This window comes from Atta cephalotes (genome assembly GCF_000143395.1).
Source record: "Atta cephalotes unplaced genomic scaffold scaffold00004, whole genome shotgun sequence".
Taxonomy (NCBI): Eukaryota; Metazoa; Arthropoda; class Insecta; order Hymenoptera; family Formicidae; genus Atta; species Atta cephalotes.
Genome location: NW_012130068.1, coordinates 4637811 through 4662437, shown reverse-complemented (window position 1 = coordinate 4662437; position 24627 = coordinate 4637811). Strand labels below are relative to the sequence as shown.

Below are 24627 nucleotides of genomic sequence, written 5' to 3'. Positions count from 1 at the left end.
ATTGTGTAAATTTGTATAATTTTATAATAGTTGAACTCGAAAGTGTAAAAATTTATTTAATTTATATTAATAATATTAATAAAACTTAATTATATATTAATAAAGATTAATTTTAATTATTATATATAACGAGTTTTATTTGATAATTTTGCTATAAAAAATTAGTTGCAAAATCGAATCAAACTATTAATGCGTTCTGAGACAGTTTATGTATTATAAATTTCACAAAAGTCACGATAAACAAGAACTAAAGTTTTTAATCTATTTTTACCACACAAAACAGCGGTTTCATCGAATCAATGAGGAAAGATCGCGTTATTTGCATCAGTAAGACGAACGAGATCCCGTCTTCGCGCTATTTTAGATTGCCTGCTTCTCGTAGATCAAATCGTGAAACTTCTCCATCAACCTTAATGGCCCGCGTGGGATCTCGGATCGAGACATTCCTTCGTGTCTCGTAGAAGGTAGCTAACGGGAGAGAAACACGGGCGATGGCCGCGCGCAAGTGAGCTTCTTTCACCTGGGCGCCTTAAAAAAGTTCGATCGCGCACTTTCCCCGAGAGAACCCGATCTATTGCTGTTCCGTTTCCGGTATATCTGTGGGAACGCATCATCCTCGCAGGAAAACGTGCGGGCATTGATCGTGCGCGATTCAGAATTGAAGCAACGATCATAATGATTGCGGGATGATGTGTACCATTAATTGTCATATGCGCCGCTCATTAAGGCTTCACGCCTATACAACTAGAATAATTGTTGTTCGTATTACAAACTCATGCATACAAAGCATGTTTGTGTATGCATACATCTCGTCGATCTATTTAATATGATGTTAAATACACTTTAATATATAATATGTATTGTCATTAATATACTCTAAATCTATAGTGTCAATTTTAATCTAATTTAAGTCGCCACTACTTCTTATTCAATATATCATTATTTTATACTAAAATGAAAATGGATAAAATAACGATTTGAGTAAAAACAGTGGCAGCTTAAATTAGAATTGATATAAATTTAACAGTCTTTTAAAAAAATATAATAAATGAAATTTATAACTAATACTTACACGTTTAATCCCATCTTTCTAAGTTCTTTAGACATAAGAAAGAACTCCCATAAATTCCTTTAGAATTTATAGTGAAGGCAAATCTATCGTTTCTTTACTTCGATCTCATTTAATTTTCCCTTTCTTCTTCATCCCTTTCTTATTCGATTTTCCTTCTATCAAAGTCTCGTCTCGATAGTTTCCATGCCCTTGCACATTCCTCCAGAGGACATTATAATCTATATTGAAATTGCAAGTGTGATACGGATTTCGAAAGATCATGCGATTCTTATTATTTCATAATAATGTGTTATACGCTTTTTATATCTTTAGCAATTATTATTTAGTGATAATAATTATAGTAATATTTGATAACGTAAAAAAAATATATTTATAAGATCTTGCTGAAGTACAGTTAAAAATTGAACTAGATGCAGACTTAAATATAATTTTATTGAATTATCAAAATAATTAAAAAAATATTCAAATTGATCGATAGAATATCAAAAGTTTTTACAGCAATGCTTATTATGCTTAAATTTCTCACATAATTTTTATTCTAACAAAATTATTTTCAGATCAGTATTTACTTAAATTTTTAGCAGCAAAATCGTTCTTTCCGTATAATATTCTTGAAATATTTCTTCAAATTCTCTCACGTCTTTAATATTAATAATAGTTTAATTGATGCACCGCAACAGAAAACGGATATACGATTTAAATGGACAATTAAGAGGATCCGATTGCTGTACAACATCGAGAAAAATAAAGGAGAAGTAACGATGAAAGCAAGGAAGAAAGAAGATACACGCCAGAATGGTAGTTGATGGCAAGCTGAATCTGAAGACGAGTTAGTCTGAAAGAGAAGCTAGGATGCAAACAGATGTGCAAACAACTTAAATGGAAGGCAAACACAATTATCCCGCAGCAGTAACCGGAGATTAGTTTTCCAGGTGCGAACCGACGTACTCGCATGTACGTAGCGTGTGCGCACATTTATTTTCGCGCGTGTAAACTAAGTAAGCGAGCTGTAAGCTAGGACGAGACAAGAAGCGCGGCATTACACGTCTGATTGGATATCTCGTGATGAGTGTGTTGTTGTTTCTACCGAGAAATTTCCAACGAGATTCTGCGATAAATCTGTACCGCGTATAAGAGTAGAGCTGTGCTTTTACGTCATCATACGACGTATGAGAAATTCAATAAGAAATAACGAAGAGTAAACTCAATTTGTTTGTCGATATATAAAATTCTGTGGAGAGAAATAAAATTATTTCAATCAAATGAATTTTGTACACAATTGTAACAGCTATTTAATCGTGTACATTTTCAAAGAGGATAACAACAAGAACTAATAGGATATGCGGAAAACTCGCTGCTTGCTTTTCCATTATCCGGCTTTAGTCTCGCCGAGATGGATGCCACGTCGATGAGAGATCCTCTCACCGGAAACCGAAAAGGTTTCCATCCACTTCCGCACCGGCGAGGAAACGCGAGGTCAATATAACAGATTTCCGGAGTTAAACGGACCACTAATTCCTTTTCTTCCTCCTTTCTTTTCTCAACCGGTGTGCCTCTACTCATTCTAACTCGTAAGTTCCAACCGGCATGCCATTGGAGCGCGCTATTTACGAGCGGCTTCTCCTAATTACCCGCAGTTCCCAACGTTAACAGTGAGTCCTTCGTAATGACTGGTTCCTCTGTGCCACGGCGGAGTTTTCCGGTTTACCCCAATGGCAAGTGGTGGCAAGAAATGGGTGCTGAGAAGCTTTCCATTACGACGACGTAAACGTCGCAAATCTTGTTGTGTTTGACTATTTTAAGATCTGTATCATCATTAACTCGGGAATACTCACCTGAGGTGCTTTTATACTTCAGCGGCGAGAAAATGTGAATTATTGTAAAATGGATACTGTTTTCTTTCTCAAAACATTTTCTATCTTTTTTAATAACTACTTTTTATAAACTTTTAAATATGTAATTCCATTGAAAACTCGTAAAATTTAATATTAATTAAATTTTTATTAAAAAAAAATAGAGTTGTTATAATAAGCTTAGTTTAACGTATTTATTCCGTTATTATTAACGTTATTATTAATATTTATTTGGTTATTATTTTCTTCAGAAAATTATGAATAAATCTATATTTATAAATGTTCTTAAATGCTAATAAATTAAAAAAAAATCAATAATATATAATATTGTTAATTATCTCGAGTGATTTTAATTGATGTATAAAAACACTCCAGGTGATTGTTTATATTTAAAAACTGAGATGACTTCCCGAGTAATTATAGGAAAAACATCAAATGTTATTCAATACGTTAATTAAATATTATTTAATGTAAAAAATATATATTTTGAAAAATAGTTAAATTGACATTATAAATATTATAAAATAAATTGATTCAACAGTAAGAAAAATTAAATTAATCTACGTAAAAATATTGTTTATTAAATTATATCATGGAACAAATTTCATTGAAATATATTTTTATACATTATAAATAGTATAAGTGTTGAATACTGAAATACTAAGGCAGATGTCACGATAAACATTATTCGTGAGGTGTCGTTGAATGAAATGTCGGAATAAGAAGATTTAGTAAAGATCACGTATCTGGATATATACGTACATGTACATACCTTGGAGGTAGAAATTTCCATATTATGTGTAACGCAGAGATATATGACGTAAAGAGGAATGCTAGGATATCGCCGCGCATTATTCATATAAAATATCACGCTACACATAGAATCGTAGACATTATGAAATGAGATTTGGAAGGTATTCTGGACTCTGAAAAAGATGGTTACATCTTCCTATGCTCATATCAAAAGAAGAAATATATCTTTTATTCTTTCTGACATTCCCTCTTCAAAGAAACTGCACTTGAATTCACTTTGCAAATAAGATGTATATATACATAGTAAAGATCTATATAGAAATTATTTACATTTTTTGAGATACAGAGCATTAAATTGTCAAAAAAATCATCAATTTACACAAAAAAAAGGTACATGCTGTCAAAATAATTAAGTAAATATTTTTTTTATTAATCTAGCCCACTCTATATTAATAAATAATTAAGAGTTACTTTTTTTACATTTAATGTACATCATTCTTCTTCTTATTCTCTATTAATACTTAATTAAATTTCTTAATTGTAATTACGGTAACTTCTTTAATTAAATCTTTGATACTTAAATACTAGTTCTGTGATTTAATTAAGATCATGAACTACGTAAAGCTGAGCGTGGAAACGAGAATTTGCAGAATCATACTAGCTGATATTCTTTGGGGAGATCAGTGGATACGCGTCGTAAACTCGGTGAAGTTACAAAATGGAATCCGACTCGAGTCCCAAGTGATTATAAGAAAGCTTCCACGTTGTATGACCATGGTTATTGTAAAAGTAGCTACCAGCGTTTATACAGGAAATTGCCAGGAAGCAAAGGATATAGATACCCCTTGGGATATTTCCAGTCGTAGAGACCAATTCGTATGGCGACAGAACTAACTGTTGCAATGTCGGAGAATACGATGTTAAGAACTAAAAGATACGCTTGTTGGAAACATGTTTCTCAATTGAAAAATATAGCTAGATCGCATCTACCTTCTAATTCACCTCTGCGTAAAAGATTAATAAAGAAAAGATTATTTTACGAACTGATCGTATTAATTTTGTTATTTTAGCAATATTAATTATTTTAAATGAATATATAAAGAGTTTTATAATACAAGTAAAAGCTAATAATAAACAAACTAAAAAGAGGTTTAATAATAATAAATAAATAGTTGCAGTAGATGTAACAAAGAAGTGCAGCGAAAAAAATTTGAAAAAGATAAATTGTTTGATTTCTTCTATATTACTAAATTTTGATCCTTTTACAGTCTAATTTGATTAATTTTTTGGCTTAGTAAAGATCTTTGGGTATCTATTGTCAAAAACGGAATTATTTAAAAAAATTAAATCGTAAAAATTATTAATTAAAATTATTAATTATAATTTTAAGAAATTATGCAGGCGGACAAACGAATGCATAGCTAGACATTGTGAAACTATGTGATATTTGCTACGTTATATTACTTGATAAATAAAAATTTATAGTTTATTGATTCTAATTTGACTCTCTTTCTCTCTCTCTCTCTCTCTCTCTACGGCACGAGAAAACAGTCCAATTAATCTTCACATAAATCGATATGGTTATTACATATGTATACATAAGCTACAATGATCAAAATGATATTTTTTATTGTTAAAATCTTTTTTTTTCTCCGCAAACCAGAATAAAAAACGATAATTGAATGAAAATCTAGAAACGCCTTCAATATGCAAAAAATACCATATCATAACAGCATTAATGTAACGTTGGAATGGTACGATCACTAGAAACGTTTCCACAGTGATTCTCGCACAGATGGGAAAAAAAATGTGTAGAAATCCAATAATGAACCCAGGTTACCCGATAGTTTCCATGAGAGCATTTTTAATATCTTCCGTCAAATTTTCAGCGCAGTAGAAATGGTTGCCGCTGATCTCTGATATCACTCGATATTCTATCGCGCGATGGAATCGCAGAAGCGCTCATTTCCGCGCGAGGGATTTTAAATAATTTTTACTAACGCGTTCTCTGGAAACTTTTCGTGATGAAAATCAACGACGTAATCGCCGCACGATATTACCGACAGTACTTCAACAAAATGTCGTTTTCCTGAACGTATACCGTAAATGATTTTCAGTCCGTAAAAAGACTCACTCGACGAGAACGAGAAAATCGGCTGTTTATTGTTGCGGCCAAATTGATCGCGGAAATACTTATTTTTAAAATGCTTTTAAGATATTTTAAGGTAAAATAGTTTCTCTTTTGTGCACTAAAGAGACATAAAGGGCATCAGTAGGTGTAACGGTAAAAAAAAGAATCGCAAAGACGAAGAGACGTGAAGAGGGTCATTCTCAAGTGTACTGAGGGCTCTGTCTTTACCGGCTCTGTCTTTAATAAAGTTTACGAGGACACTGGTAGATCTATTGTTCAAACCTTTAGAAAAATGGAAACTCTCTAAATTATTTTTATTAAAGATATTCCCGATTTGCGATTATCAAAGGAAAAAAATTAAATTAAAGTGATTTTTTTGGTGATTTATCAGGCACTGTCTCATAAATTTCTAGAATTTTATTAACAATTATATTAAATTTATTAACAATTGTATTGAATTTTATACTTATTTTAAAATTTATTGATAATTTATTAGTATTATAATATATTAATAATGTGTCCTAAAAATTTTTATTTCATAAAAAAAACTATAAATATGTTTTAATAAGAATTATAACGTAAAACAAGATGTATGTTATTAAAATTGTGTGTTACTAAAAAAAATATTTTATCAGAATTTTCTATTTTTAAGTTATTTTATATAAAAAGTATGCAGTTAATGCTTTGCAGAGTTTATATTATGCAGTAAAAGGAATGATAAATGAAATAGACAGTTGTGACATATTTTGTCGACTATATAAAATTAGTATAAATGGTAAAGTTCGAGTAAAGGGACAACGTCGTCCGATAAAAAAAAAACTCGAATTTACTGTCTGAGCGTGACAGTCACTGTATCGGACAGTTGTAACAGTCGTTGTGGAAGTCGTGCGTCGGACTCTATATTGTGGAAGGCGAATCAGCGTTGGAGAGCTTCCGTGGCACGCCAATACCGTCACCGCACACCGCAAAGTGGTTATAGAATTTTTCAGTTGAAAAATCCGTTTATCCCGGACTCCGCCTTATCTGAAAATGGTGCCTTAAGACGATATTCACTACAATGGATTTCTGGACGTAAAACGCGCAAACGGTCTGACCTGGAGTAGTGACTTACACTCGTCCAGTATTCATCTGTACACACGCGGATTTTCTTCGACAGAATTGTTTTGTTTTACGTTAACATTTTCATAAGAGAAAAAATTGTAAAAAAAGATTCGAGGCCATTTAAATCGGAAGGATATAATAGAAACGTTTTTAGATCTGTACATGTATCGTATTTCTGATTAAACATTTACATACAATATATAAATATTTACTCAATAAAAAAATAGTAAAATTAAATTAATTATTTTTATATTAAATGAATATGTTTATATATTTAGTAAATATTTATTTAAAAATTCAAACACATATTTATTAAAATTTTTTTCAATGTATAATAGATATATTAATATATTTTTAAATTCGTATATAGTTATGTATCATACAAACGCTGTCATTAAAATTTCTTGTTTCATGATAAATCATAGATAATAACGGACAGAGAGGATGAGAACGCATTAAATTTTTATTAGTCTCGTGCACATGATAAAGATCGATACGACGACTTTAAGCGTAACAGAAACGCGCTCGGAAATAAAGTTGGAGTTTATGAAACGGCCGCAATCGTGACGCCCGCGAATCCCGGCCCATTCGAGTATCGCTCGAGAAGTCGGAATCGCCGGCAAAATTGTTTCTATCGGCATCGATATCGCGGAACGAGCACTTTCTCACAAGCTCGAAATGGCGGCGGAGTTTTTCGACTGAGAAATCGGTTTCCTCGCGATGCCACGTTATCGCGGAGAAAGGAGGAAGAACGCGGAGATTCGTTTCGCGGACCATACTCCTGGCACGTTGTGTTTTCGCACACTCTCTTGTAAGCGAACATCCCGAGCTCGTTTCGGGATGAACGGAATTTCGCACCATTCTGTACCGTGTCATACATTTGCCAAGCGATGTGGTTATGCAAGTGCTGACGCAGGCGGTAACACTTCGTACGGTTAGATAGGACGAAACTTCATTGTGTCAGCCAAGTGCATCGGACAAGATGGCATCTTTTGTCGCGGATCTGAAAATTTTCATAGCCTGCTGACGTGATTCGACTTTCTCCGCCACGCGAAGCTTTCACAGCGTCTGCGAGACTCGGGGAAATTCGTTTCGAGAAATTGTGCACTTCAATCGCAATTTGTTCGGATACTTTTAGCAAAATGCACGAGCGTCGCGAGGATATTAAAGTTGACTGTATTGGTGACATCGACAGACGGGGTCAAATCCTTTGTCGTTATTATATAATTTAGGAATGAGAGCAAAATATATAAAAGGCGATAATGACATCAAACGATATCATACAATCACGTATCTTTCTTTATAAGAAATATAACTGAAATTGATTTCCGGCGAATCAGATTTCATAAATATTAACGGATTCCCACTGATATAAAATTAAAAAATAAAGATCAGCAAAGTAATCTGAATTGCAGAGTCGTCAAAACAAGTCCATTGATACGAATATGCCAGAAAGATCGGATTCATCGCAAAGTTCGCTCGTGCATGGCCAGCCATTGTGCAATTCAGAATGGATTGGGCAAGATAATGTCCTTTGTGCCATCGACGATATCAGCAGCATAGTGACTCGATCCCATTCGCCTTTTTCAAGTAAAGCTCCCTGAGACACCGCCGGATTTACTTGAATAACTTCGAGTATGAACTTCATCCACGTGTGTGCAGCATAGTGACGTAACTCGCCTGTAGTGTCCTCGTTGTGAAGAACTCTTGAAGCATCATCTTTTTTTGCTGAATTGCACAAATATCGTAAAATAAAACGCGTTAGTTAGCAGATTATTTTTTATCAAGTAACTTTTTTTATCGAACGACGAACAGGTATTTCCACTTTTCACCACTCTAACGTGTCAATAGAATAGGGTCTATTGAAAAAGAAGCGGCGCGTTGAAGTTGTTGCATAATGCACTCGTTTCACTGCAATGCATTCAGGAACATTCGCAAACGGAGGAATTAAATATTTCTATGCCTGCAATGGCAAAGAAACGGGCAACGGATCGATAATGCAGGAGACATAAAACAGCCAGTGCGCAAAATGAGGACTGGAGAACCAGCAGGTTGGCCGTTGCCCGGCCATACATCAAACGACAACGCATATCTGGCCCTAGGAGATCTCATAATAGAGTACAAAGCTGCCCTCGTTATAATTCATGACCACTGAGGTATCCTGGGGCTGACCAAATTATTACTTCATAAGAATAGGGAGGAATGACGACAAGACGCACTGCTAGATTCTCTGGAACTACATCGCGTACGATCAATCTTGCATTGTATGTACGTAGCACATTTTATAAAGGATTTTATCAAATTTGACTAACAAATAATAAGGATTTCCATTTACGTAAATTACATATTGATAAGTTACAATATGTGTAGTTTACGTTAACACATGATTTTCATTAAAATTAACTAATGTTATATTAAAAATATCTTTAATGCATGCTTTTTTTCATTTAATCGCAAATGAATAATATTAATTGAAAATATCCATTAATTTTTGCATGCATTTGATCTTTCAAAAGCAAAATGTGATATGTGATTGATTATTTTACATCAATTTACTACTTTGATTACTTTGTAGTAAGAATTAATTTATGATTAATTAATCAAATTAGTCTACAAATTACAGTTACATACATAAATCAAATAATTTGTAGAGTTAATTATGTAAATGCTTTATGAAATCATTGTGATATACGGAGAAATTATAATATTATTACATCAAATAAAATTCTTAATATTAATATGTATGATCCGAAATTATTGTTGAAGTAAATTTATTTGCAGCAAAATATGCAACGAATCATATTGATTATGATTCAATTAATGTGTAAAACAAGTTTCATTCAAGTGAAACATAAATACACAAAAGAATTAATCTGTTAAATCTGTTTTGTAAAGTAAATACGTGGAAAATTTAAATTTTGTTTCATACAGCAAAATAATTTTCTGCAATTTCTAAAACTGTCGATAAATCGATTCTTTTCTATGTCAAGTAGATCGCACGTATTTATTGAGCCAGGAAGTAGTAACTGCGAGTACGATCAGACTGCGTGCAAGTAGCGAAATCTTGTTACGTCAGCCAGAAGATACAGGCAAATAGATAGTAGCATCGCTCCCCCGAAACACATCCGCAACTCCGTAACGTTTATTTTCTTCTATAATTTTTCTCCTGACATTTTGTTCTATGGAAGTTGGTATTTTCGACGTGATCATAATTCTTCGCATGACGGCAGCCCAAAGTCGAAATAAAAATCTTATAAAATATGTGTGTTATTTTTGGAAAAATAATACTGTCTATGTGTAAGATATATTATTTTAATTTTGTGTAAAACTAAATAAACCAATTGCTGATTGTAATTTACGTAGCTAATGTCTCTCTATGTTCGCATAACACAAAACCATAAAAAAATTTTCGGAAACAAACTTAAATCAAAGTAGATATTTTTTACAGATTTTGAATAATACTTAACATTAAAAAAGCAATTTTTTTGTTTCTTACACTATATTTAATTTATCAAAATACATTTAAATCAGTGTCGCATTTTAATGTAATATAATATTTACTTTTGCTATTTCCTCAAGGTTTCAATTTTCACGGATTTTTCATTTTTCTCGACTATCTAAAAAACTAAATGTGATGAAGCGGTTTAAGAATTTAGATACAGCGATCCAAAATCTATAAAAAAACATCTAATACTCTGGTTTGAGTTTCTCTCCAAATTTTTTTATTCCTGTATAATTTTCAATATGTAAATCTTACGCTCAAATCCTGTAAGATTTTCTTTGTAGACCCCTTTAAAGTTCAATCGCAATGGTGGATTTACAAACATATATCGCATGTAAATCTCTCCCGGGATCCTTATCTCGACACTCGCAGCGCATTGATATGTTTAATATATATCGACTGGCATATCGAGTTTCGTGATGTATGCGGCATGCAAATAACGTAGATCTTCTAGTATCGGTAAATATAATGGAAATTACAAGAGGAAGCAATCGATAACGAATATCGTGTTTGCGGAACACTATGGTGACTTTGTAAGTTCAATTCGTACGCGCGCAGTAGTTCAATGTTTGAACGATGGTCGGAGAGTCAAATATTATGCACTATATAGCAATGAGCGCCATGATCGAATGAATCTCTCGATGACTTTCTGTGGTCAAACATACATTTCTGATGAGAATTTTAAGTGTGCAATAAACGGCTTTGTGCAGAGAACGATAAAGTCCGGCAAAGCTGGCCTCTGATTAATCAATACAATACGTACATTCGTGTTACAATCTCATTCAACGGAGATCATATAACATTTACGTATTGTTTCTGGTATCGGCTATCGGATTTCTTGATTGCTGTCTAAAGGACAGTGCAAGCGAATATGAGTGAATAAATACCTATTTTTATCCTCCGTTATGTCATTTTAAAAAATACTATTTATACACATAATGATAACATAATTTTTGCTAAATAAATTTTGTAAACTTTCTCTTTGCATGCGAGCAAGCGTACGTGTATTTACTTTCAATACTTCAGCTAATACAAAATATCCATGACGGATATTACATATACAATATAATCTCATCAGTCACCGTTTATATAGACCTCAGACATCACGTTGATTCTCTCGTGATTCATGAGGTCATGCACCAACGCAACTAACAGAATCTCCGCATTGCCCCATCAGGAATCAAGGCGATTACTTGCCCAGCGCGCGTGTGCCAGAGAGAAAACGAAGTTTACGTCACGGATCGTATCCGATAACTCATGCGGATCCGAATTCGTCCCGACAGCATGTTATACAGAATTAATCAAACGGACGTAAACTGATACGAATTCCCTTTTGCTTTGAAGCAAAATTAATGACATCTTGTATTATATCATCTATAGTTAGAAGGTACGAACAAATTAACATCGATAGTAAATTATAATCCATTGAGGAAACTTTGCATTTAAGGAGCTTCGCAGATAAAAAATACGACATGATCGCATACAATGAAAAAGAAAAATGCAGAAACTTATTGTTAGATCTAGTGATAAGGGCAAGAAGTCTCTTCAGGGTAAGATTGCTTGAGAAAGAGTGCAAATGCATTTTAAATGCGATGATACAAACACTTGGCTTTTCAATAAACATGCGTTTGATATCAAAGTGCAATAAAAACATCTAATTTTCAATTTAAAGCTTCTGATTTTATTATAGATTCTGAGATCAATGATCCGTGAGAAGTGCGAAAATAGATACATAATGAAAATTCTTGCAAAATATATTAAAATAAAAATAATATTCAACAAAACAATATTTGCATTTGATACAGTACTCTTATAAAATATATCGAAAACTCTCCTTTTACTTCGAAATAGAATAAAATTATATTTATTTCAATTCGAAAGCTGTCATATAACTTGTTTCGTTATCTGGTTAGGCATAATTCAATTTCAAATATATAGTTATTTATTGATTCACAAGGAGAATTTTTTATATTGTATTAAATATATTATATTTTTTATATTTTATATTTGTTTAATAATTATAATTTTTTATATATTTTTTATATATTTATCTATCGATTGCAAATGTTTTCTTTACAAAAAAAAATACGTTTAATATAGTTTGCAAAAAATTTTCTTTATTAATTAATAAAGAAAATTTAATTTTTCTCGTTTCTGACATCACAATTCAAGATGGCTGCAAAAGTATGCAAAAACCTTATTAGCTATATAATATAATAATTTTTTTTTCTAAAAAACACGTATTAAGAAACTGCAAATATCTGCAAATATAAATATAAGAATAATTATTTTTATTTAAAAACAATTATATAAAAAAAATTAAAAGATAAACTGTAAATGATAAACTTAGGATTAGCATTTAGAATATTTCAATAATCCTATAATGAGAATTAGGATATTAATCGCATATTTAGTAACAATACGATATTATTTATTGTGAAGTATATATATTGTGGCAGATTCAATATTAGCTGCATTGATAATGAATTAATTAGTTATGGAATTGGATCATAGTAGTATAGTTTCTCTGATCAAGATATACGTCGATCCGTGTAATATACTGTGACAATGAAATAATTATACTAATTTGCGATTATATTCCAGATATACGATTGTTATCGTACGCGAATAATTAATTATAAATTCTATTGTTTCAAAGTTTGTTTGAACAAAGACATTTCCACAAAACTGTTTAAAGTCTCCTTTGATTAATTAATCTTGACTTCATATGATAGTTGTCAAGTGTACTTCGTTTTACTATTTGTCAGCCATATATAGAGACTGAAATTTCGAATAGTATTTCCGTACGTTCAACGAAAGTGATGAGAGTCAGCCTATGTTTTTATTAGCGGTATATTGGACGCATAAAGTAACAAGAGCAGACAATATCATTAAGTGCGAGAACCGCCTATAAAAAAACTTTGCAAACTCAATTCTATTGCTTCCCCAATTTCCGTCGTCCCTTGCTTCTTCCTTGTGGGTTAACCGTTAGAATCGAGTCGAAACCCTTTCATGATCTTCGTCTTAGCAAAAAGTACCATCTCTTTTTCTAAAACGCATAACTTCGCCCTGGCTTTGACTTCCTGTATTTTTCTGTTACATCTGCCAAGCAAGGAAGCGCAAAAATTCATCTCGCGCAGAATGCGTTGCAGAGCATGTTCCCGCGCCGATTTTCCTGAAGCAGGATTTACCTCATAGCGTGATATGTACAGATTCACAATATTTTTCTATCTATTCGCAGAGACATTTTTCACCATGTTTTTCAGAATAATACACACAGAACTAACTTTACGAAGAATATCAGCGATATAACATTTGCAATAAAAGAGCTTTTCTGTCATCTTTACAGTCAATATAATATAAAGTATGACATTTCATCTTTCTAATAGAAAACATGCACAATGATTTTGATTATATTAATTATTAGTTATAGAAAGAAGATAATAATGCTACATTTGAAAATTTTCATAAATTATTTGTTTGAATAGTAGCAGCTAAATATTTATTAAATATAAAGATATATTTATTTGGTACAAGAATCATTAATTTGATTAATAATCATTTTTTTATTGAGTAAATATTTATTTACTGTAAGTAAATATTTAGTTGGCACTACAAATAAATATTTATTAAAATTTAGTATTTTTTTTCTCAGTATATAAAGCTCGATATTCGTTTTATATTTTAAAAGATGCTGTATATTTATTATATATGTGTAAAAATACGCGAATCATATGCCATAATATCCACATAATATGCACTTAACTTAATTACATTTTAATAAAGCATACGCGGCAATGAGAAAATTAATGTACACATGGAAATGCGATTTATTGCAAATAACATCATGATACTAATTACCAATATATTATACTGATACATTACAGAGATAACCGATTAATCTTTCTGACAAACAGTCGATTCTAGCATGATTTTCAGCGACAAGATATAACAGCAGATATCGCAACAACTATAATTTATATTCATTGCAAACATTATACAATGACCGTAAACAGGGGAAATGTACATACCCATAGTTTCACGCGAAACTTTATATATGGATGAGTTTCGAGCGGCTAACAACGTTTGACATGTAACAACGGTACCAACGATCTATGTGTATCGGTAAGAATTTATGATCGCGGCTTTATCGCTTTTCTTGGGAGCAACTCAAACTCCTTGACGGTTTGAATGTATTGGAACTTCATGCTGCCTTTTGAATTTTTCATGATATAAAAAGAAGTGTATATGTGTTCGTGCATGTGTGTGAGTATTATGTCAGAGCGTACGAGGATAGATTGCGCCTAGGTGGATCAGAAGAATTACAACAGGAATATATTTTGCGATCCTATCGTGTAGAGGAACTGTCAATTACAGTTTTACATTCGGGCCTGTGCAAAAAATTTCTTGATGTTACGTGTTTATGAATGTATTTACATATTACATTCATAATGCAATAAAAGATTGATTTAAAACGTAGAATTTCAAATTCCCGAATATTTAATATTTCACGATATATATAATATTTGTGTGCTATTACCTTTTCCAATAAAAGTATATACCTGATAGGTGAAACGAACGTCAGATTGATGCCAGATTCGCTTCGCAGGAAATTACTGGAAATATTCACAGTGGCATATGCAGAAATGGATTTCTTGTACTTTGATCATGCTTATGTTAATAAAAAAGCGTAAAAATATAATATATATTTCTTCTTTAATAAATTAAAAAAGCCTGTTTATAATGAAGTAGAAATTTTTAGATATCCGCTATGAGAAATTGCGAATAATCTGTTTTCTTTTATCATCAATTTTCTAGGATAATTGAATGAAAGTTCGTCTTCACAAATGACTACGTACGACTATTTTATTGTACTTAGACTGAAAGAAATATTACTTCTCAGTATTTGAGAGATCTTGCTGCTTTTCTTCGGCGGAATAACTGCTGTTTGGCGGCCTGAATGTATGGCAGCTTGTCATGATACCACATGAATTTCCAGCGGTACGCCGCGATCTTACCGATCATTTGCGAGGAATAATATCCGCCGAGAGAATCACGTAGCTGCCAATAGTAGTGTATAAACGGGTTGATCGACCGACAGGCCAATTTCTGCGTTCTTTTATTTCTTTTCGCCGTCTTCTTGCTCATCCCGAAATGCTTGTCTTGTGAGGAGACTGTCTGACAGTAAATCATATCATTCACCGACTGTACCAATGCATTATTTAAAAAATGAGAAACTTATCCCGCTGCCTTTCACAATGAATCGAGAATTTATTCCACGAGACAATTTTAATTCTGAGTAACCGCATCTTCGATGCGTCTCCGATGATTTTATCAATGAATAATGCGAAGTGAATGAATATTGCGATGGATTGAGAGACAAGTGACAATAAATCCCGACCATCTTTTATTATTTTATTCAATTCCATTAAGCTTATTTTTTACACATATAATATAGCTTTGCTTTTTAAAATAAATAATTCGTATATTGCTCATTTGCTATAACACATGGAAAAAAATGGATAGTCTTATAAGTCTAAACTATTCTAGCTATTTTTGTCAAACTTGTAACAAACTTTACTTGCCTTAAAATAAAAAATACCGGAGGTGTAAAAAGATTAAAAAGTATGTTACAATTATAATAAATCCATTCAAATGATCTTAAATAAATCACACTTTTCTCAAGATTGTAAGTATGAACAATTCTCAAAACTTTACACTTACACTTGTATTTTTTACTGCGCAATAAATCTTGTTAACGCAAAGGTAAAAAATATTCATTGATAAAGTACATTTTATTGAAATGTATGATTAATGTGTATATAATGAGATGCATATAATTTACAGATTAAGAAATAGTAATAAATTATAGTAATAAATTATAACATAATAGTAATAAATTGTAGCATAAAATTTATAATATAAATACTTTATAATATAAATTGTACAACGATCGTTCATTTACTAGAAAAATAAAGTAACTTTACAAATGATTGTCCCTATATATATCTGTCAATTTCATAAAATTTACTAAAATTCTAGAGCATATTATTTTACATTTTTTTCCGTGAATACCTCAAAAAGCAAAGATTTTCAGAAAATATTTCAAATAATTAAAATTTTGTAATATTAATTTTAAAATGCAATTTTAATACAATAATAATTGATTGAAAAACTCAACTAAAAACTCAACTAAAAGAACAAAAATATGTTTTTTATGTTCTTTTTTTTTTTATGTTTTTTCTTTATGTTCTCTTTCCGCAAGTAACTAAAAAAATAACAATTTTTTAGATATGTCGTTATAATAAAATGAGCAATATATATGCTATATGCATGCAAAATAAATTAGCAATATATGTATATTGTTGTTATAATATATATACATATAATCTATACACCTATATAGGATCTAATCTATAATATGTACATCCAATCATGTGTCTAATTGTGTCTAATGTATATGTATATGTATAATGTTCAATATTTAACATATTAACATGTTTAATAGTTTAGTACTTGTTTAATAATGGTAATGTATAATGGTAATATTAATAATGATAATATTAAAGAATTTAAAGAAGCAAGATATATTCGGAAAACACAAATGTAATACATTGACATACGTTATGTAATAAACTACTTACATGGCGCTACGAGTATCAGGTATATCACGATTGCTCGGAAGACCGTCGGAGGCTTCCTGATTGAATTTATTCCTCGCGTATGGGTCCTCGCCTGCACGTAGACCACCTCTTGAAACGTACCTGTTGCACAAAGAAAATTATTGCCGTGAATTTCTTGTTATTTTTTCTAAAATCTTCCGTCAAACCTGATATTCAGGTTTATGTGTATTTATCGTGTCGAAATGATCGCGCCGTAAAACGTGTCTATCGTAACGAATATAACAGCACGATTATAATAGCGAATAGCAATGTCGATGGATGACGTGGATAATGAAACATTCCAATGTAATATAGCAATAACACGCGGATATGTCTCAACAATGTGTGATATGTTGCAGTTTCTAGTTTGTGAAAAGTTAATGGATTGTTGCAAAAGAATCCCGAAGATAACAGATAATGCTTGTGTTGAACGCGCGAAATAATTAATGCCAATGTTCCAACTCCGGACAGAAGTCGGAAGTCTCGCTGCAGCCGAATCAATATTACACTCGCAAATGCGTTCTGGAATGTCTAAGAGCGTTCGAGCCGACACTGAAAATATGCTCGCGAGTAAATGATGTTCGAGGTGCATATCGCGAAGCTAATAATAGCGAAGGAAGATCAACGTCCAGACTCACCCCTGTTCGTCAAAGTAATTCCACGTCACTCTCGGATCCGGAGTCGGTGCTGGTAGAAGCTCGGATGACATTACAATGGCCGTACCATCTGGATCCATATAGCCGCCGGAATTTCCGCTGGCGGAAAGCGCCAGGGACGCGGGTTCTTTCAGCCGTAAGGCTCTGTTTTCATTCTGCTAAAGAAAACATTAGTTTCAATTAAAACTTGTCACATTCGAATTACTATAGACGTCGCGTAGCTATTAAAAACAGTTTAGTAGATTTTTCAGAAGTTTCAATAATTCCTAACTGATTTAGAGTTGTTATATCAATTAATCATATAATAGTCGAGTGCATCTTGAGGAATGCATACTGGAAATTTGTATTTAATAAACATTCTACAAATAAATTTTCATTAATTTAGGAAACTCCACTCTACGCTCTTCAGATTATACTATCGATACGTTTGAAATACGGTTAATTGTATTTCGCAATATAATACAATTAGATGCATCTCCATCTCGTTGAACACATTCTGCCGCCTAAGCAATTTCGAGATCGACGGGACAGGAAGACCCTTTGTAACTCAACCTCGACTCCTTGCTTAGACCACTTGGCTTCAGCGCAGGAGTGAATTGTAAGGCAAGACGGTCTGCGTATTGACACATCATCGATATACGCCGTATTGATTTCGAGTCGCTATGGAGTTACGAAGGTCTTCGTATCGTAGTTGCATTGTGCCTTTGCCAGTGGATGTGTATTGTAATGTCGCGATATATAGGTCATTGAATTTCGCTCATCAGGTTTCCGGGGACGCACCCGCGCGGATTCGTTCCCTCGCGATACCGGAGATTTTCCGCGACATTTCTGGAGATAACAGCGAACATTTTCACGGGCATGACGCAGGCACGTACGAGACTTGTGGAGTTACGTGAACAAACTTAAAATCGCCCTCGTGTTTCCGGGAGAAAATGTAAACGTGGCGATCGGCAAATGCTACCGCGGTACACCGACCGCTTTCAGTCGGATTACTTTCGGTCGAACACTCGTGGCTTAACAATGGACGTTTGTAGAATATTCGAAATAACCAGCTCGCTTGTTATTCAATAAGTTTTTTTTTCGAATACATCTATATTAATTTATTTTTAAACTAAAAAAAATCTATTGTCTAGAATTTTAATGATATATTGAAAACATTTCGTGATTGTACAGTATTCAAAAGATTGAACTGCGCGATTAAACAACGGAGGTTGTCGGATCAATTGTCGAATAGCAGAATGGACGCAGCAACCGGAGAAACGGTAAGCGCCTTGAGACCTATAGAGAGTAAGCGTGATAAGTGCGTTTTGCACTAGAACTATTAATGCATTGCATTGTACGCTGAAGCGGGCGAGCAACCGTTAATTTCACCGCGATTCTTCTCCGTCGGAAGCACCTCCCCCGACTACAATCCAAATGGCAGTATTTTCCGCGAGCACGGATCGTTAACCTTACGACGTCGATCTCACGCGCGAAAACATCCAACAAAAGAAGGCGAATAAAGCGAAGAAGTATAAAACGTTGGGCGTGACAGCCGATGAGGCGCCGTTGAAATGAGGATGAGTTAGAGCGTAGGGAACCTAGCGTGCCGAGGCAATGCATTCGTGATGAAATATTAATTCACGGGTCACGGATCGAATTACAAACGGAAGCACACTTGGATGGTCAGTCTGCGGCAAGCTGTTGCATCCGGTTCCACAGCGGTTGGGTTTACGTGACGTCAAACACTCGCGTTGTTGCATAAAACTCGCATGAAGTGTCCTTATATGATCCAGTCTCCGAAGGGGTTGGACGCGAAAGTCAATGAATCAATATTTTAATTGTTTTAATTTATATTCTTTTCATCTTTTGTCATGCAATCGAATTCTTAAAAGCAAAAAGAGAATTTTATATATCTATTTTATATATCTAATTATAATTTTGATTGACAAGGATTTATATAATCGCGCAATTGCGTAACCATCGAATTCAACTGTGACTTCAGTTTATATGTTATAGTTATGTAACTATCGCGTCACACCGAAATTGACAAATCCATGCCAGCGACGTATTGGCACTATTAGGACTGCCAGTAATATTGGATTCCAGTAAAGGCAATCTAATAACGTTGTACAGGTTTAACTGTGCATGTAACGTAATACTACTGTAAAGACATCCTATTGAGATGATTTAGTGTCTTTGGTTTGAAAGTTTGCATTCAATCGAGGAAATCATAATGCAAAATGTTTCTTTTAGAATATATGTAGAATATATGTAGAAGAATGATGCGTATAATTGGATAATTTCTATTCGCAATTACATTTTAATGTGTACATATATTGTATACGTATATTTGAATTAATTACATTCAGTAATTTATAGTTTAGTAATTTATAGTTTTTAAATTTAATAATTTAATAAAGTATTATTGAATTAACTGAAAGCAAAACTAACTTCTGCAGAATTTTTCGAAAAATAAAAATATTGACATTGCAATTATGTACATACATTGTTCTGCGCACATCTCTTGTTTTATTTATATTATGTTATGTGCTCCGATTATACTGTGAACTAGACAAACTTCTATAACTAAGTCTGTGTTATAAACAAAATATCATAAATTTAAAAAATAGTATATATATATATATATATATCGAGATTGTTTTTTCTCTTTTCCGTATTTTCAGAACGAATTGTTCTTTTGTCTTTACAAGCACAACTGTTAGCGTCGTGGAGGTACTATTTCTTGTTGCGGGACAAAACGATGAACGTGACTCCCATAAAATTCATTGCACATGCATCGATGCAATGATACGCGAAACCGGAAGCGCTTTCTAGTGCATAACGGTCAGACAATAGCCATACGCGGAAATCACACATTTGTCGCAAACAAATTCGCGGTGGAAATATAAAAAAATGATATAGAAACATATAATAAAAAGAAGAAGCGACAAACAGGGCATATCGAATTAAGGCGGATTCGCGGATCGCTGCGGCTTCGAATAATAATTAATTAGACTTGATTTATACCATTTCCCAGTGTAATAACACTACTTACCGTCGCAGAGTCGCATACAGTTTAAGTCGCATACGGTTACTTGATTTCTTTTATATTCTGTCGTCGGGAAATGTACTGCACGCAATGTACATTAAACATTCTCATTTTATTCGGAGGGAATTCTCCGGAGATTAAGAGAGTTTAAGAAGCAGCTTGAAAAGCAACAAGAAGATACTTTCTTCCTCGCCTCTCCGTTAAAGAAACCAAGTTAAAACTTAGCCAGTTAGCATCCGATAATGCTATTTACGCGCGTAATTGCCGCGAAACTTCGTAACGTCCGTTGTTGATCGATTTACGTCGATTTGCACGCGCGCCCTTCAGAACTTCTTTAAATATGCATTCGCTAGAGAATGCCATGATTTGCGAATCGCACGTTAATTTGTCATTGTCACGACACTTTCCCAACTTGAGTGCGATGTACTTAGATATAGTTCGCCAAAGTTATGTCTTGAGATCAACAGGCAATTAACGTCGATAACATGATGCTAAGTTTCACGTTTTTATCAATTTGAGATTATCAATCAATTTACGTTGGAATTTTTAATACATAACAATGCAAAGATCTTCTTTATCTTATTTTTCAGCTAATCAATATGTTACAGATTTGTGCGCTTACTCCTTCTATTAAAAAATAAAATACGATACGTTTATCTTGCCATTAATTACAAACCGCCTTTCTTGAAATATTAAGTGCGCAGAAAGGTTTTATCGACATTCGAAGAGAAGGACAACTGCCGATTTTATGTTTGAGTGAGGCAATAGCGAATATGTCATTCCCCATTATTGTTCTGTATTATCTTGTCGAATAACCGAAATCGATCGACGCAATATTGCCAAGGTACGTGATTTCACGATTATTATCGACGAGGGTGGCATTATTAATGCGGTTATTGCCATGGAGCATGTGTACGCTGTAATGTAAGCCAGTTACTGACATATTATTATTAGGCAGCTTTGATATGAGCATATAAATTGATGAAAAGGGCTTCATCACATCGCGAATGATAATCAGACATAAGCGCGAAGTCATAGAATTATTTATTTATAAATGATTAATTGCAATTTAGATATGTAATATTCTAATTTATAAATCCTTCTTTGACGATAATTATATTATTGGGAACTACATCATTTTAATTGTAAAATAATTTGAAGAATATGAGACATGTCATGCCATTTTGCACAAATAAAACTATATCTCTAAAAAGATTTTATGTGTCTTTTGACATAATTTTTGTATGTTTAATATAATTGAATTCCTTATACTAAAAATAAAATTTTTGATATTTGTAACTATTTAATATTTGTGTGCATAATTATATGTTAGTAATTATATGTTAGCCTATAAATTACAATTATATATTATTGTTATGATGTTAGTAATAATAACTATATGTATAGTTCTATCAATAATTATATAATTGACATCAAAAGATTATATATAAATTAGAGTTATTGTTACCAAACAAAAACAGTTGCAATTATTTTATTTTAATTATAATTTGTATTTTCGATATATATGCATATATATTTGTTGATAGAATTATATATATAATCATTACTAAATCATAGCGGTGATAATTATAATTATGGTAACATATAATTATAGTCACAAATATCAAAAACTTTTCTCTCAGATTAAAAAGAGTGATATTTACAAAAAATACAAGTAAATAGGTACAAGAGAAATTAATTACTAGAAGAAAGAACAGTTGTAATATATAAATGAGCGATGTCAACATAAAACGGAGATACATCTTTTTACATAATCCATAATTACAACGTGCCACTTTTACATTTCTATTAATCATATTTTAAATTTCATAATATTTATTATACTATATAATATTGCTCTCCGCTGTTTTGTTATTTATATATTCATATCAAAAAATTGAAGTCCTCGAAGGCAGTCTTTTTACGATCTACTTATCGAAGACCAAGACGATAAGGCCAAGAGACAGCAATACATTTCTTCATGGTTACTTTGTTTATAAGAAAAGATAGCTTATATCTTGGCTTATATTATATTATTCACAAGATAGCTTGTCCGATTCGTTCGTTTGATACACTTCATTTTTTGAAAACATCTTAACCGATACCACTTTTCTTTTATGTAAATCCTTATATCCTATATATCTAGTACTATATAAAATAGGCATGCTAAAACTAAAAAACACAAGAAATAGATAATTTCTTATTATTATAAATAAATAAAATTATTCAAATTTAAAATTACATTTATGCTGTTCAATAATAATATAAAATATTATTGTTCGTCTCTCACTGAAAAAGTTGAACTCGTTATAATATAATTACAATTTACATTGTAAATAATATTTTAATAGATACAAATAATTATATTTATTTATAACACAAAATCTATATCTTTTTAATTACGTATATTAGTTTTTGCGCATTATTATTTTGAGATGATATCAGTCGTCTTTGTTTTTCAAGATAAGGAAAATGTTTTATATTACTCATTCAAATGGATCGAACACGGTCGTCTATTTACGTGCGAAGAAGAAAACTGATAACTAAAATAACTGATAACAAACAGTCCACTGGAAAAAGAAGAAGGTTCTGTCTATGTGCTGTCCACGTGAAAATATGGACTGTAGGAGTTCGACAGCAACTGTTTCTTTCTCAATACACACCCTGTCGTAATTTTGTCGAGAGCGTGGAATTTTCTGCAATTTCCATCTCCGGAGGGGCGCTCGTCGGCTGGCACTTCGAATCGACGGAGTGCGAAGAAAAGGAAGGGCGGAGAATAGGAGGACAGCAAGGGAAACGCGGGAATACACACGACAGAGAGAACACCGGACCCGTCCGATATGTTTTCGCTGAGTTATGAGTAGATTTGCATATAGAAACTGTCCGTGGCGGCGGAAACGGATTTGCCCGCAAGCAGACAAAGTAGGAGGGATGACACTTGGACACGACTGGACACGACGTCGGTATTAAATTTGCGATGTTGGCCGATCTGATCTCGGAATTAAATATTGTTATGTAAAGAATCACGAAGAAAAAGATCTGTTCCCGAATCCTGCATTAACAACAACAATTCACTAAATTCTTGGCGTGAATGAAGGAATATAGGCAAGAAGATTGCGTGTAGGACGAGACAATCTATTCTCACGTCTGTCAGTCTTAATTAGAATATGTAGCTGGATAAAGCTGGTTAAAATAAAAAAGTTGGGGAAATATTTTAAGAAAGATGGAAACTTGACAGAAAGAGAGTAGATGTACTGAACACTGATTATTCTTTTCGGCCAATTTTTAACATGTAATGATAATATCAATCTGAAAATAAGAGACTTAACGCAAACTCAAGATAACGATATGTAAATATGTATTTTGCGAACGATGTCTAGTTTTTAACGTGAATTTAACGCAGACCGAATATACATGTGTTTAGTTTTCAGTGAATCAGTCAACGTTATGCGCGTCGGCCAATTAAGGAGAGTGTATTAACGTGTGTTATTGTTACAAAGGGTTAATTTTGCAGCAAATTCGACTGGTCCAAATCTAGTTATCCGATAGCTCATTTCAGTCCTTCATGAACCAACTATCCTGTACACTGAGCTCTTGCGGTTAATGGTCGGCTCATCCCATGTCACCTGTGGTAGTTCGGACGATTGCAGAGTGGACCGTGGGCTTTCACGTAATTTAATGTTTCCACAGCAATCCACTTGTCATCGTAATGCGGGTTTCTGCCTTAATCGAATCTAAGATGCATTTCATTTCATCGCGTTACATTTTGCGAAAAGAATGTATGTTGAAGAAAAAAGACGAATATAATATAAAAAATATTTAATTCTCCGCCAGACATGAATTTTAGCTCTTCTATCAGCAATAGA

At 32.8% G+C, this 24627-nt stretch overlaps 1 protein-coding gene across 1 annotated transcript in view; it reads right to left on the bottom strand.

The window, feature by feature from the left end:
• Positions 1-24627, bottom strand: part of LOC105626154 (polypeptide N-acetylgalactosaminyltransferase 2) — a 213501-nt gene that overhangs the window by 30394 nt on the left and 158480 nt on the right. Inside the window, exons 2-3 of the mRNA XM_012207467.1 lie at positions 17713-17888; positions 17057-17176 (exon numbers count right to left, since the gene is read on the bottom strand). Coding sequence (XP_012062857.1) covers positions 17057-17176; positions 17713-17888 — 296 coding nt within the window. The remainder of the gene's footprint in view (positions 1-17056; positions 17177-17712; positions 17889-24627) is intronic.